The sequence below is a fragment of the Manis javanica genome, chromosome X, assembly GCF_040802235.1.
Source record: "Manis javanica isolate MJ-LG chromosome X, MJ_LKY, whole genome shotgun sequence".
NCBI classification, from domain to species: Eukaryota; Metazoa; Chordata; class Mammalia; order Pholidota; family Manidae; genus Manis; species Manis javanica.
The window spans coordinates 136,352,903-136,367,580 of record NC_133174.1 but is presented as its reverse complement, the minus strand read 5'-3'; the positions used below and the strand labels follow the sequence as shown (position 1 = coordinate 136,367,580).

Genomic DNA, 14,678 nt, shown 5'->3' with positions numbered 1-14,678 from the left:
ACAAGGGCGACTTCAATTCAAGTCAATTTAGCAATCCCCAGGTCCCCAGAGGGGGCTGCTCCTCCCCCTGCCACTCTCGTCACAGAGCCAGAGTCATGCCTTGCCGCGTAACAGAGGGCTGTGGTTACCCCTGCCCTATGTGAGAGCTATTGTTTCTGAAATAACAGAGCAAACCCATCTCTGTTTCTGTTTGGATCTTGAGGTAAGCAGCACACCTTCACCAACGTCTGGTTTAGGTTCATTGCACAAAAGAGGGTTAAGCTAAGCAAAAGACCCTTCAGCTTTGCAATGGAAATGCTCATAGTGGATAATTCATCAGTCGGAGTGGACATTAGCCAGTATCTGGTCATCAGCTATGACAATCACAAGATGTAAAAACATTGTGCTTCTCTGCATCTCTGTGTGCTCTAAGCATTTTATTGAGAATATAATAAAAAAGGCAATCCATGGAGATTACAGTCAAAATATTTGGTACTAAAAGTAGAAGGCCTAATTACAATGAAAAAATTCAGCACGCACGTTTCTAAACAGTCACAGACTTGCCTGGAGCATATTAAAAATCACATCATACAAGCCCTAAGCAGTTTCTTATTAATCTAGTCTCCATGCTAATACAGCTAAATGGGAAACACAATCTTGGGAATATGAAGGCCAATGTTATTCTATTAACCTTATATGTTATCCTATTTACTTTCCTGTCTTTAATGAATAAATTAAAATGTCCTCACATTCTCTAATTGCTGGAGAGTTAGAGTATGGCAATGGCTGGATTCTCTTCAGCTACATTCTGCAGTCCTAACAGCCCAAACTCTATCATTTTGCGGGGGATTTCAATGAAAGGCAATGACAGATAAACTGTTTACATTAAAAGACTCTATCAAAGTTATTTTGCACCTGGTTTCATCCTAATCCATCTGCTGTTTCTATAGCTCTGCCAGGCTGACCTCTCTCGCTGTGTGTGCCATACTGATGTCGTTACTTAAGAGGCCTTCCCCAGCCTTTCTGCTGATAACAAAGTAAATGGAAATGCAGAGAAGCCTTGGGGAGGTAACAACTTGTTCAGCGTGGTGAGGGGGAGCCGTGGCTGCAAAATAGGCATGATTACAGCAGGGAGGAGAACGGCAACTTCAAAAGAGCCAGCTGATAGCAGGAGTCAGATTTACCACATCTTTTTCATTAGCGAACTTTAAACATAAAAGTGGCCTCTAATTTAACTTGGCCGCTGTTTTGAAAGGTCATCATGCATCACAGGTATAAGGAACACGTCCCAAAGCAGCCAGAATGTTTGGATTTTCTGCTACCATGGAACTCATCTCATTTGCTATTACTAAATGACACCCTAGCCCGTGAGCTGGCCCAACAGTAATAGCAAAAACAAACAAAAATAGTCAGGCCCAATATAAAACCAAAATTAAGAACCTAGACTAAAAGCAAGCTGTTCTGCGTGTGAGGCAATTAGTGATCTTCTGATAAAACGTAGGGTTCTGAAGTGGGTCGCTCTAAGGAGACCACGTTTCCCTGTAAGTGGCAACCCGTGGGAGGAGCAGCTCCGCTACCGGCATCCATTGAGAAGTCCGCCCTCCCCACCCCCACCCAGTTACATGCTTTGAATTGAGTGCCCATTTCTAAGGGTACCAGGGCAATCCTTAGGCAGAAAAAGAAGAAAGGCCGGGTTAAATAAAATGAGGTTTATCGGAGCAAATTAAAAAATAATGTATTCAGACGCAATTCATTAGAATGCCTTTGTGCTCAAATTTGAATTGTTCAGTTCTGGTTTTAAAGCACCAACACCATGTTATATACAGGTCTTCGGCTGAGCCTGGTCACTGATCGAACACTTCCAGTCATGGTACCCATTTTCCAAGCTTCTGACAGGGCTAAAGGAACTCACGTAAGACTCCAGTCTGAGTCACCTTAATAACAACATGGTATTAGGATGAAAATGCCCAAAGGTGGTTCTTAACAATACCTGTCTGTTTCACGGCCTTCAGACTGCTTCTAAAGTCAGCCTGAGATGACTGGGGCATGAGAGAGCCATGCCCAGATCTAACCTGGCTTCAGAACCCAGGCACCACGGATCGTCCTGCCACCGGAGTACAGCTGACTGCGTGCCCAGAGCCGCAGGCATCACACATGGTGACAGCATTCAAGGAAACGTTAAGCAGGTGCTTCCCTCGTTCTATGAATACATGCTGGAAGGAACTTTGCAGTTTGGCCACCACACATTCTAGAAGCTTTTGGAATAGGTCAAATTGTGGCTAGCTTAAAACTTTGAAGACAGCAATTTTAATAAACCTGTCAATTCAATTTCTTTGTTAAAAAAACATTTGAGACTGATTAGGCTGCTTATATTGAAAGAGAAGCACAAGGTCTCTATCTTTAGATCTTTTATTGAACTGCAAGCACAGCATCAATAACTGCTTCTCAGCTGTAAGTGGAAATTGATTCCAGGTTTAACCCCTCATTTTCAGGGGTTCTTTGAATCCCAGGAATCAAAAGAAGTGAAATGTGACCAGGAGGAAAAATGAAGGTGCAGTGGAAGGAAGGGAAGGGGTGGAGAGAACCCCACACCCGTGGCCTCCCAAGAAGCCTGTCTTCCTGGATCATGCCACTCTCTAGCCAAAGCCCAAGCGCCACCTCACCCCATTACTGCCTGTCTTCAACGACTGGCTTGAAAATGGCAACTCAGTAAGTGTTGTACGGGGCAGGCCAGGGTTGGGTTTTATATCCATGATGCCGAGAGGGGCAGCTGAGAAGTGAGAATGCAGCCAACTAGCTAATGGGCATCATGCAGCCCCCATCCCAACCATGCTGTTGATACCAACTTTGACAAAAAGAACATATTGCAACACGTAGGTTTATGTGGACGCTAAGTACAAAATACGTATCCAACTCAAAACACTGTTCTGGAACATTCCAGCATCTGGTGTCAACTTCAAGTGATTATTTGCCATTCAGGGGAAGCTTCTGAGAGAAAACCCAAGGTGAGTAGAGCATTACAGTGGACCCTTTAGGTCTTTCTCCTGGGCAGGGTGAGAGCTCAGAAAGAGAAAGGAAGAAGTAAATGAAAAGGTGGGACTCAATCCTCCATCTATGTCAGTCCTTTGAAGAAAAACTCCTCTTTAGAGACAAGGAATTTTCCTGGAGGACTTGGTGTGGTGTCATTCACGACCTGGCCTTTCTTCCTGGGTTATCTGTTTTAAAACTTGTCAGGCCTCAGAGGGGAAGAAATTGTTCATATCCAACGGATGCCTTTGGGGGTGTGGTTAGGACATTCAGCCTAGTTCCTGGCAGATCTTTGTGGCCACCAAGGCCGCAATGAAAGGCAAGATCTATTTACCAATGGATCCAAAAGAGGGGACTTCCAGTTTATGTTTCAAAGGGCCATTCAGAAGGATAACTGCCTATTTGTGGAGTGCTTGTGGTTTTCAAAGCATGTTCTTATACATGAGCTTCATTTGATCCTCCCCCTACTCCAGTGAGTTAGAGGAAACTGGTTTATCCTAGGTTATTGGTGAGAGATCTGAGACTTAAAGATAGTAGGTGAGTTTCCCATCTAACGTGGCTAGTATGTGATAGAGTTGGGATGGAAACCCCGGCTTCTCTGTTTCGAAAACCGTGCTCTTAAGGACTACACTTACAATTCCTCACAGCTAGGCACACACAGTCACTGCATATTAGGACAAGTCAGAATTCTTCATTCAAGGTTGTTATATTCTGGCTATTTTCCAGGTAGTTAAGTCAGCAGCTCTCTTTAAAATCCCATTCCTTATAAGAAAAGGGAAAAGAATGTGTCTGGCATCTCAAAGAATATGAGACATATTTCATTGTTATTAGTGGCAGGAACAATGACGCTGCTGATCATGTAAAGGGACGAGCACTTATGTGCTTACTATAGTGTCGCGTGAGCTTGCATGCATTCATTACTTCATCACCGAATCGTCACTAGGGTCCAACGAAGTAGGTGCTCTTGTTACTTCCATTTCATACACATTTCGGTCTTTAGCTCACGGTCACCCAGTAAGTGACAGTGTCAGGATTCAAACCGGTGTCTATCGGACTACATACCTATGCTCCCGCTAGCTCTCCTACACAGTGCCAGACCAGCCACACAGCCTGAGAAGACAGCATGGACATATCTGCTTCCCAAATAGTCCCAACTGAGAATAAAATGCAATGGTGAATGTGTTTCTCTAGATGTAAGCAGATACTTTTTCAGGGTACAATCACCATCGCTTTTTCACTGAAACCATGTTTAAATGGGATTGTGCATCTATGATTTTAAAGAGTCAATAGAAGGTAAAATCTTGTGTTTAAAATATTTTTTTTATAACCCTAAGTCTCCATAGCTGACCATGTGGTGCCTTTAATTTGTGTATTATAATTTGCCCATTCTCACCTCATGCTCTGTTTTCCCATTTGCAGGAATAATCCTTAGCTTTTCAACACATCATACTTGCTCTATTGGTGTTTTTGCACACGGCCTACTCGGCATGGCTGGTAGCTCTATGGAGAGTGCTTGGTGAGGCATGGAGAGTAGTCTTGTTCTGACTATGGGAGGCTTGGGACTGAAATGCCAAATTAAAAACTGACATGTCTCGATCCTGTGTTTCATTTTCATTCATGCATGGGAAATGCATCTTCTTAGGATTCTTTATGCTGCAAACCATAGCATAAAGTCTTTCTATGTTTTTCCCCAACCATCCTGCCACAAATAGAATAATTCTGCAATCCATAGCTCAGACGGGAAGCCTGAACCTCTCACTAAGGTTTGCTGTGAAGTTTGAATAAGACAGCACCTAGCTAAATGTCTGGCACACAGCAAGGGTGGCTCCATAAATAGGAGCTCTCAACATTCCTCCTGATGTTGCTGGAGGTAGGACAGTCCCAATTATAAGATAAGAGAATAGTATCATATTATCTACATGCCACTGTGTTATCTCACCTGAAAAGAAAGCAATTTTCATGGCTTCTCAGTAAGTTAAACCTAGAATTCCTAAGTGATAGAATTCTCCTTCTGGGTGGAAGAATGGAAAGATTTGAAAGACTCAGTTCAAAAGAACTGAAAACAAGTGTTCCAAGAAAAACTTATACACAAATGCCCCTGGCAAAACTATTTGCAATAGCCAAAATGTGGACACAACAAAATGTTGATCAACAGATGAATAGACAAACAAAAGGCAGAATATCCATGAAACAGAATATTATTTAGCCATAAAAAAGGAATGAAGCATTGATACATGCCACGAAATGAATGAACCTAGAAAACAGTATGGGAACTGAAAGAAGCCAGTCACAAAAGGCCACACGTGGTATGAGTTCGTTTCTATGAAATTGGCATAGCCACAGGGACAGAAAGTAGACTGATGGTTGTCAGGGATGAGGCCTGGCGAGTGACTGCTAAACCTATGTGGAATATTCTTGTGGGATGACGAAAATATTTTGGACCCAGTGATGCGTGCCCAACCTTGTGAATGTACTAAATGCCAACAGATGTGATGCCACTTCTTCAGGTAAATACAGAAAATAAAAACTTACGCTAAAAAGAGAGGAAGTGAATGTGAAAAATCTACTTCCACTTATTCTTGATTACAGCTTTAAACATTTCCGTTAAAAAGTAATGTTGCATCTGTCAAAATGAATGACCTGGAATTTGTTTAATTTACCCATACAATGCTCTTGTCATCAGTGTATGAAGAGCAGAAAGTGGGAATGGCGGGCGCTGAAATTGAGGTGCACAACGTACACTGGCTCCGAAGACCATGACTCAAGTAGGAGAGGGGTGGCTTGCGTTCACTTTGGAGTAAGCCCCCGGGGGACAGTTGTATTGCTTCTTAATAAAGCACCAAAGTTGCAAAGATGCAGTTTATACATATAATGCTTTTCCTTGCAGGCTCCTCATGAAATACTCAGTGACTATGGAATCCTGTACTTGTTAACTACCTTGAAATACCAGCGCATGAGCATTCCTTAAGACAGTCTGGTTTCTGTTGTAAAACTTAGCGGACTTCACCGTAGAAAGAACTTGGTCAGGTATTGGCTTTAAAAAATGGCAGTCCCTCTGTGTTCCTTACATAAGGCCATAAGCACACCCAGGAGGACCCCCAGGTGAGACAGTTCTCTGTCCCAGAGAAACTGAGTAACTTCCCACAAGCCTCAGTGATACCACACACTACACTGTTGTTCCCCTGGTTCAAAACTAACCTGGCCTTTTCAAATCAAGAAGTCCAGTCTCATTGAAAATGCTGAAAACACATTTCTGCCATCTACTTTGGGCGTAAGTGCTATAAATACTCATGGTACAGGATGGAAGAAGACAGGGCTGCAGCAAGGGTTTGCCAAAGGCCTTTCGCCTGAAGGTTCACGTAAGCTGCAAGGTGCTGGGTACTGCGGCTCAGCTGGGTTCTGGACTGGTGCCCCTGGGGAAGGTGGACGGCGCACTAACCTTTATGTCCTCATTGAGTAATGAGCGAGGGCTCTAAGTCTCACACTAGAGCCAATAAAGGGAAGTTACGCCTCATCCAAAACAATACAGAAGCCACAAGAGGGGAGGATGATCTCTTACTGCTTAATGGCAACCAGTATGGGTGTTGGGCAAGGAGGGAGTGGCAGGAGGGGGTGAAAGCAGTTTCCAAGAGCCCAGCATCTCCTCACTGCAGCTTTCATGAAAGTGGGAGCTGATTCGACCTGGTCCAGGACCCTGTGCCTGTCTTTGCTTCTTTCCCTTTTTCCAAAACCCAGACATGGCGCACGGGTTAGGCATGTGGATGGCAAAACCGTGCCAGTTCCTTTTGCTCCCTCCCCTTAGGTCCCAAAGCAGGCCCTAAGCTGTTCCTACCTGGTAGAGCTCCGTGGCGGTGCACTGAGTGGTCAAGGTCTTCACGGACTCCAGGTCATCTTCGTCACTGCTCAGCTTCAGGTCGTCCTCAAGCATCCTAGAAAAAAAGCAGAGTGGCGTTCGCGTTAGAAAGCGTCTTCTCTAAATCATCCTCAGGTACATCTTGCAACGAGGATAAAATATTGGAGCTACAATCTGACAGCTGCAATTCTGTCAAAGGTGCAGAGGGAACCAAGATTCTTTCAGCTAATTAGGTATTTGAGCTCTTATATTTATGTCATCATCTGCACACATCTTCCCTCTCTACCTTCCCCTAAATCAAGGGGAAAAAAAGGACTATTTCAGCATCTCCAGAGATGACTGGAGTCTATATATTTTTACTACTGAAAGTGTAATAAATGTACTGATCAATCACTGTGGAGGTGGGACATGGCATTGATCTCTACAGGAAAAGATGCTCTGCGCCTCCCATGAAAGAACAGGAGCATGATATGAGCCCCTGGCTCTAGAGGCTGTTGTCGAGGCCCGCTGGGGCTCTCTGGATGACAGAGGCAAAAGGACCAGTGAACTTGAACTCGCTGTCCCTGCCCTCTGCACTGTGGCAGCTCGGTGGCTACAAAGTAGCCGGGTGAGAAATAGCTAGGCATTAACCTTTTGATATATGACCAATCTCTTCCTGTAAAATTTCATCCAAGAGATGTAAGCCCATGATGTGGATGAGAAATCTCTCTCTCCTAAGGCAAGGTACCTGAGAAATATGAGTGGCCTGAATTTTGGTGATGAACTAGCACTTTCAAAATGGTTTATCGAGCACATAGAGCCTTTTGTTTCTACAGGGATATTAATTCTAGTGCCACCTGCTCCATGGCCAAACTTGAGCTACAGCAGGAAAAGTGACTTATCTTGAAATTCCAGGTACACAGCCTTCAAAGACCAATTTCTGTTAATATTTTTATTTATTAAATACATCTATAGACTTTGTCCCCAGGTCTCAAGTGGGGGCAGTCTCAGGCTCTCTGGACTGATGACAATTTTCCAAGCATGTTTTGCTCCTTCTTGCTTCCAGACTCAGCACTGGGCTCAGTTCCCAGGCTGGAATCCCCTTCTGCAACTCTGGAAATCCTACTTCCTCCAGAGTTGAGTCAGATCCCACCTCCTCCACAAAAGCTTTCAAGGAAGCACCCCCATCTCAGAAAAGACACCTTTTTTGCTGGCCCCACTCCCTGCTCCAGCGGGCTCACAGCACTGCTTTCCACTGAGTGTCCCCTCCACCAGCTCCCAGTGCCCATGGGGGCAGGGTTTGCAACTGGTTCACCTCCACATTCTTCACAGCATCTTCTCACAAATGATACAGTCCGCGCCCTCACTTTGCAAACAAGGGAAGAAACATTCAGAGGAAGGAGCCAAGTACTTTGATCAAGGCCACACAGCCAGTTAGTGCTAGAGCCAGTCCTAAAATGCCCGTCTCCTCATTCCGACCTGTCTGCTTTTCTGGCAGGGAAGATGGAAGGCAAAAGGCGGCTTCTAATTTGATAAATAGGAGAACATGGTATTCTAGAGGTTATCTTCAAATGTTAGCAAGAGATTCAGTTCAGACTGGGTATCCAGTAATTCTCCAAAGAAAACACAGCTCCCCCACATTCTCCAAAGAAAACACATGCTCAGCCATAGAAAACAATGATGTGTTCACGGAGGTCTGAAACCCAAAGATGGATATAAAGGATGACTGGTGGGAAGGACAAGTGTTAAGAGAGTTGGTTTCAGATTAATGAAATTTGCAGGATTTAGGACTCTCCTTCAAGAGACTAATGGGTAATCTGAAGATCTTACAGAAGAAAACAAAATGTACCTTGGCATTTCTTTTGCAGTTGCAGGCTTATGACTCTGAAGAAATAATTGTTTACAATACATTGTGGTAAATGAAGACTGTATCATTCTCATAAGCCATAATACTCAAACACTTAAAAACTACCTATGCTGGTGATTAAGGGCTTCATTTGCCATATGTGTGTGTGTTTGTATATCTCTGTGTGTGTCTGTGTGTGTCTCAATATAGGTAGGCAATTCCTATGTGTTAGTTTACATAAACATGTCCAGCAAAATACATGATAACTAATTCCTACCATTTAGAGGATCCATTTCTGTGTCAGGGAAGGAGGTAAGTATTTGACCAGCAGCTTGTAATTTGGACCCTATGAAGGAGGTGTTATTAACCATTTTCCAGGTGGAAACACCAAGGCTCAGAGAGGTACGGAACTTGTTGTGATCACACAGTTAGGAAATAGTAGAGACAAACACAGAACTCAGACAGTCTGCAGCTGAAATCTGAAGGACATAATGTTTTCCTAGAGGATGGAACTTACCAAGGATGGTCCATTAAATAAAATCAACAGCAACAACAAGAAACCCACAAAACATTGTCATGGAGTCAAGATATTTGGATTCAACTGCTGGCCAGTCATAAACTCTGATATTTGGGTCATTTACTGTCTCAGAACCTCATCGAGACTGACCCCAGGGGTTATTTTACCTCCAATCAACCCTACATGATTTCACCATGGAAATGGAAGGCCCTCCAATCTGCAGTTTTAGAAATAGGCAGCTGATCTACACAGCCACTGACGTTACACACCCGCATGCAGCAAGCATGGTGTGGAGTTAGCTGTTAATAAAGGACAATTTGATACATATATTCAAGTTCAGGTAAACACAAGTCAAGGAAGTAATAAGGAATGCAAACTACCATTACTTAATCTCTGGAGGTGTTAGGCATTCATTCCATTCCACTCCTTCCCTGACCTATGAAGCTTCATTATTGAATATACATGAACTTGTTTGCATTTTCCTCCATAACTAATGCTGAACATTACTCTAGGGAAAGCATAGGATTATGAAAGATTTGGGATTTAATTATTCTAGCAGCAGCATTCACACCCATGGCAGTTAAGGTAGTCTCAGCAGAGAAATGGTAATGCCTTTTCAGGAGGTTACAATTCCACAGACAAATTTGTCACACACTGGAGATCCCCAAAGTGAGAGGATCATGCTCAGGTACGTGTATGCCTATGTGGCATCTTAAAAACAGCAACTGTTCTTCCACTTTTCAATTAGATGAAAACAGAACAAAGTAGACCTCCTTAGTGACTTCAGATGTTTGCTCAGGACCTAGTAGTTCACAGTGTCTGTCTTCGTGTGAAAAATCTCGGCTTTTATTTTTACCATGACTTCTTACTTTTATAGTATTAAGAAGTAAATAGTCCAGAAAACTGACAACAAAACCAAGTCCTTGCCCTGAAGAGATGATCCTATAAAAGCTCAAATAACAAAACGTGGGACAGATGAGACGGAATGAAAAAAAGAAGAAGGTGGGGGTGTTGGAGAAGGAAGGGCACATTGTGCCCAGGGCCTTCTCTGTTCTTGAATCTCTGAGCCTCAAGCTGGACCTGGTGGCCTGGGAGGGCTCTCTGCACTGGGACGGCCTAGAACACTGAGATGTGACAGGCCTCATGTGAGTTGGGACCATAAAATCATACGATTACTTCCCGTAAAGCCTGCCACTTCCGAAAGTGGAATGCTTGGGTGATTCTGAGGAGGAAAAACTGGAGGGCTTGAAACATTACAGAAGGTTCTGTGAAAATGAAGCCTTTAGCCGAGGCAGCATGAGCTTAAGGGCAAGAGCTTGAGAGCCAGACAGACTGGAGTTCAAACACAGGATTTTCTAATGGGTTTACTACCTTGAACGAGTTAATAAAACTTGGAAGTTCAACTCTCTCACATGTTAAAATGAGTGACAAAGGTACCTACTTTGGAGAACTTTTGGAAGGATTAGAAAAGGAAAGTTGACACAGATCGCTGTGGAGTCAGTATAGGCCGGTATGGTTTCTATCTTGGTCAGTGTTGCTACCGTTGCTATTATTATTACCTGAGCAATGGTTCTGTAGAGATTGGCGCAAGAAGGAAAGAGGCTGCGGTGGTGAGCCAACGACAGGCAGAGAGAGGTATCAGATGGCAAGCATCATGGGAAGCCCTTGACCAGATGAGGAGAGATTCAGGGACCCTTGAGTTTGGAAAGTTTCAGGGCTTGGATTTGGTCTAGAATGTTCTAGACCTATCATGGCTGTTTCAGGTTTACTGAGATCTTCCCAGAGTATTTTAAGATCCCCTGGAGATTGGAAAGCCTATTGCAAGAGGAAACACCAGACAGTTGCAAATGAGAGTTAAAAAAAAAAAAAAAAGGAGAGTGGCCCTGACATCCTACTCCTTATGTCTATGGAGCAACCTGAGGGTCCAGAGCAATGGGCCGAGGATGGCCCCCCCTTGAGCATTTGCCTTTGGACCCGCTGCTTTCGGGAGGCAGTTCCAATACACACCTGGCTCTAACCTTTGTACATAAACTGGGCTTCAGAGATTGTTAATCCAGAATCCTTGCTCAGGAGCCCTACCTTCAGAGCCCTGAATGTGGAGGTTGCAAGCCAAACCGGTGCTTTCTTGTGAGTTACACAATCCTGCCTCTCTGCACAGATGCTTGTCACGTGTGCCACTTGATACTAGCTAGATTCCAGCTTCCACGTATCTATGGAAATAGCTGCAACATTGGTGACCGATATGCACATGGACTGTGGCACTTATAGCCAGAAGTGCCTGTAGGTGTTACCTGCTTCACCTTGTCACTCCAGTGATGCTATCTACAATACCCCCAATGCACAGCCATAAAGCCACTGTCTGATGGGTAGCAGGTAATGCCCTTCTATTGCTCAATAGCTTTAAACTAATAGGAAGTTCTGCCAGTTAGGAATGGCCTTGTATTTTTTCTTGTAGCTTCCATCTAGTAGCCTGAGCCTTGTCCTATACAGTCCACGCTGGGAGCCTGGACTGGGAATGGCGTTGCACAGGGAGCCACTGCCTCTCCACGGTAGAGGGGTGGGGGACGCTGTTTCACTCAGGTTTTAGGCTCTCAACAAGCTTTAGGAACTACGGCTTCTGTCTCAACTATCCTGTAGTCTTCAGGGGACTGGCTTAAAGGACCTTTGTCTTCCTGAGCACCCAGACCTGATGGTCATGAAAGTAAATTTTTATGGCTCCAAATGAAAAACATGGATGGGCTGGGCTGGGCTGGGCACCCCAGAGGCTCTGTGGGATGCCTCGAGGCTAATGCCTTCTTGTCAGGCAGGGTCTTACTGGGCACCGTCTGCTAGAATAGTAACTGAGCCCCATTGACTTCTTAAAGAGCACTTTCTCTTCATAAAGGAGGCTGGGAGGAATGAAACCTGACTGGTTTAGAATTACTCAGGGAATTATATATTTTCCTACTGAGTTTTATGGAGTCTCTGCAGCACTGAATCATTTGTTGGTAGTAAGGCAGGTGGTGAGGACGAAGCGGTGATAGTTTTCAAAGCATTCGTTCTGTTTTCCGGAGGTAGAGGTGCACAGGCCTTTTTCTCAGGAGAAGCTGCATTTAATTTTCTCAAGGTTTTAACTTCAAAGTCTGATTCCATGACTGCCCCCTGGGGATCCTGGAAAATTCCCATGTGAGGGCTGAGGCAGTAACGGTTTGAAGATCTAGCCCATATTCTGTCGGTAGGCCTTTGAGCCCAGTGCCCTCAGTGGGCCCACCACCTGGGTCTAGACTGGCCCATGCTCCCTGCCTCAGGCACGCAGACCAGAGGAGTGCCTTCGGTAGCTGATGGCCTTCTAGGGGCTTCAGAAAACAGGCATCTCATAAGGTTACTCTGGCTCCTTACCAAGAGAACTGCGAGTTCCCTTAGGGACCATCTAGTCCAAGGCTTGGCAATGCACGTGCTCAGTCCAAACCAGCCCTGTTTCTGTCCTTCCTGCCCTGAGCTATGAATGGCTTTTGCAATTTTAAATGGTTGAGGAAAAACGTCAAAAGAAGAATAATATTTCATGACATATGAGAATGATATGGAATTCAAATTTCATTATCCATAAAGTCAGCTGTCCTGGAACACAGCCACGCCCGTTCGTTTCCACGCTGGCCAGGCTTTTGAGCTGCCATGGCCGGGTTCAGCAGTTGTAACAGAGAACATATGGCCCGAAAAGCCTGAAGTATTTCCTATCTGAGCCCTTACACAGAAACGTGTGCTGACCCCTGCTGTAAGCCAAGAGCTTTTAAACGCTCCTAAATGCAACAATCCTCCCTCTGCCTGATGAAATCTTACAAGGAACCCCAAGTGAACAAGAGGTTAAAGCAGCATTGCTCTGGCTACAGCCGGGTTAGGGGGCCCTCTGGAGTGCCCCCAGGGATTAGAGGGATATAGTGTGAATACAGCTCACTGAGCCAAGTCTCATTTTCTGGAGGCAACTGTGGCTCCATGGATACTGCATTTAGTTAGAGAACCTGAATTTAAGTTACTTAACGTCTCTGAATGAACCTTAGTTTACTGCTCTGTGCAAGGGGAGTGAAATAATATGTATCTCAGAGACTGAGGAAATGCCAAACAGTCTGTTTGGCCAGAGTGCTGAGTATATAGAAGACAACAGTAGGAAAAGAGAAAAGAGTAAATATGCTTTCTCTAGACGTACATGTGGTATATATGGGTTTATATTACGTGTATTGCCTACATAAGCCAAAGCTGATAGTGTGAGCCTTGACGGATATGACTATTGGATCGTAGCAAACCGCCACCTCTTCAACCTTGGACTTCCTTTGCATCGATCACATAAATTCAGCACAATACCAATTTTCTGCTCCATGGTCATTATTTTGAATTTGATTTTCATTTTCTTGGTATATTTCTCTGGGTTATGTAATTTTCTCCCAATGTGGAAACTCAAGTTATCATGCAAATGACAAACTGCCTAATAGAATTCAGATGCCTTTCAAGAATGTTACACACACCAAAAACACTATTGTATCATTTTTCAGGGGTGTGTGTGAGTGCATGAAAACTCCTAACAGTGGATTTTCTCTCTCTTGGAAACCTAACAGAGGATTGCTCTCCCACAGAAGACCATAACCCAGAGGACCAGCCTGAACCTGAAAACAAACGCAGCAGTGACCCCAAAGGAGAAAACAAAATCTTCTGTCTTAAAAAAAAAACCTCCCAAGCATGGATGTCTTCAGTGGGAATGTGCAAGTCATGTTGAATGAATTTCCTTTGAGTCACAAGCAGCAACAGGGAAAGTCATCCAAGGAGAGTAGTGGGGATTCGTTCAAACCTTTCAGTGGGCCTGCTCTTTGTGGGCTGAACAATTGTGCAGCACCATGCTGCACAGGTTTTGGAGCTGAGCTGCACTGAATTTGAACCCCAGCTCTAAAACTGAGTGTGGACTTGGGCAACTTACTTATCATAGCCTCAGTTTTCTCATCTGTAAAATGGAGTCATCATAGTGCCTATTTCAGAAGGTTGGTATGAGGATGACATGAGATGATGCATATAAAATGGTTGGCAAGCACGCAATGATTACTGTCACTATCATTATTACTTGCTGTGACTGTGCTTGGCCCTGAAGAGGCAGCTGTGAGTAGGACAGGGTCTCTTCCCCTAACAAGCTTGCACTTTAGCAAGGGCAGACACTTCATAAACACACACTTTGAGCAATGCCTCGAAGGCAGAATGAACTGCAAGGGAGAAAGAAAGGGAAGAACAGACTAAGGAGAACAAAGAGAGATACGGAAAGACATGAGATCTTGAGAGGAGTAAGGCTCTTGGTCTGGCCGGACGCGCAGGGGCTTAGGGAGTGGGGATGAGTCTAAGGAGGCAGGTGGGGTGAAACTGGGCTACACCTTTTTCTAAAGAACAGTGAGGTGGGGACAACCAAAGTTCTAAGCAGCGGAGGGATTTGGCAGGTCAGAAGCACCTGGCTAGTTCCATTCTTA

At 44.4% G+C, this 14,678-nt stretch overlaps 1 protein-coding gene across 4 annotated transcripts in view; it reads right to left on the bottom strand.

Moving 5' to 3' along the window:
* The window catches only part of AFF2 (ALF transcription elongation factor 2), a 438,865-nt gene that overhangs the window by 89,895 nt on the left and 334,292 nt on the right, over positions 1-14,678 (bottom strand). For all 4 annotated transcript variants that reach the window (XM_017639874.3, XM_017639876.3, XM_017639875.3 and 1 more), the window contains one exon: positions 6,839-6,935. In XM_017639874.3, the coding sequence (XP_017495363.2) occupies positions 6,839-6,935 (97 nt within the window). The remainder of the gene's footprint in view (positions 1-6,838; positions 6,936-14,678) is intronic.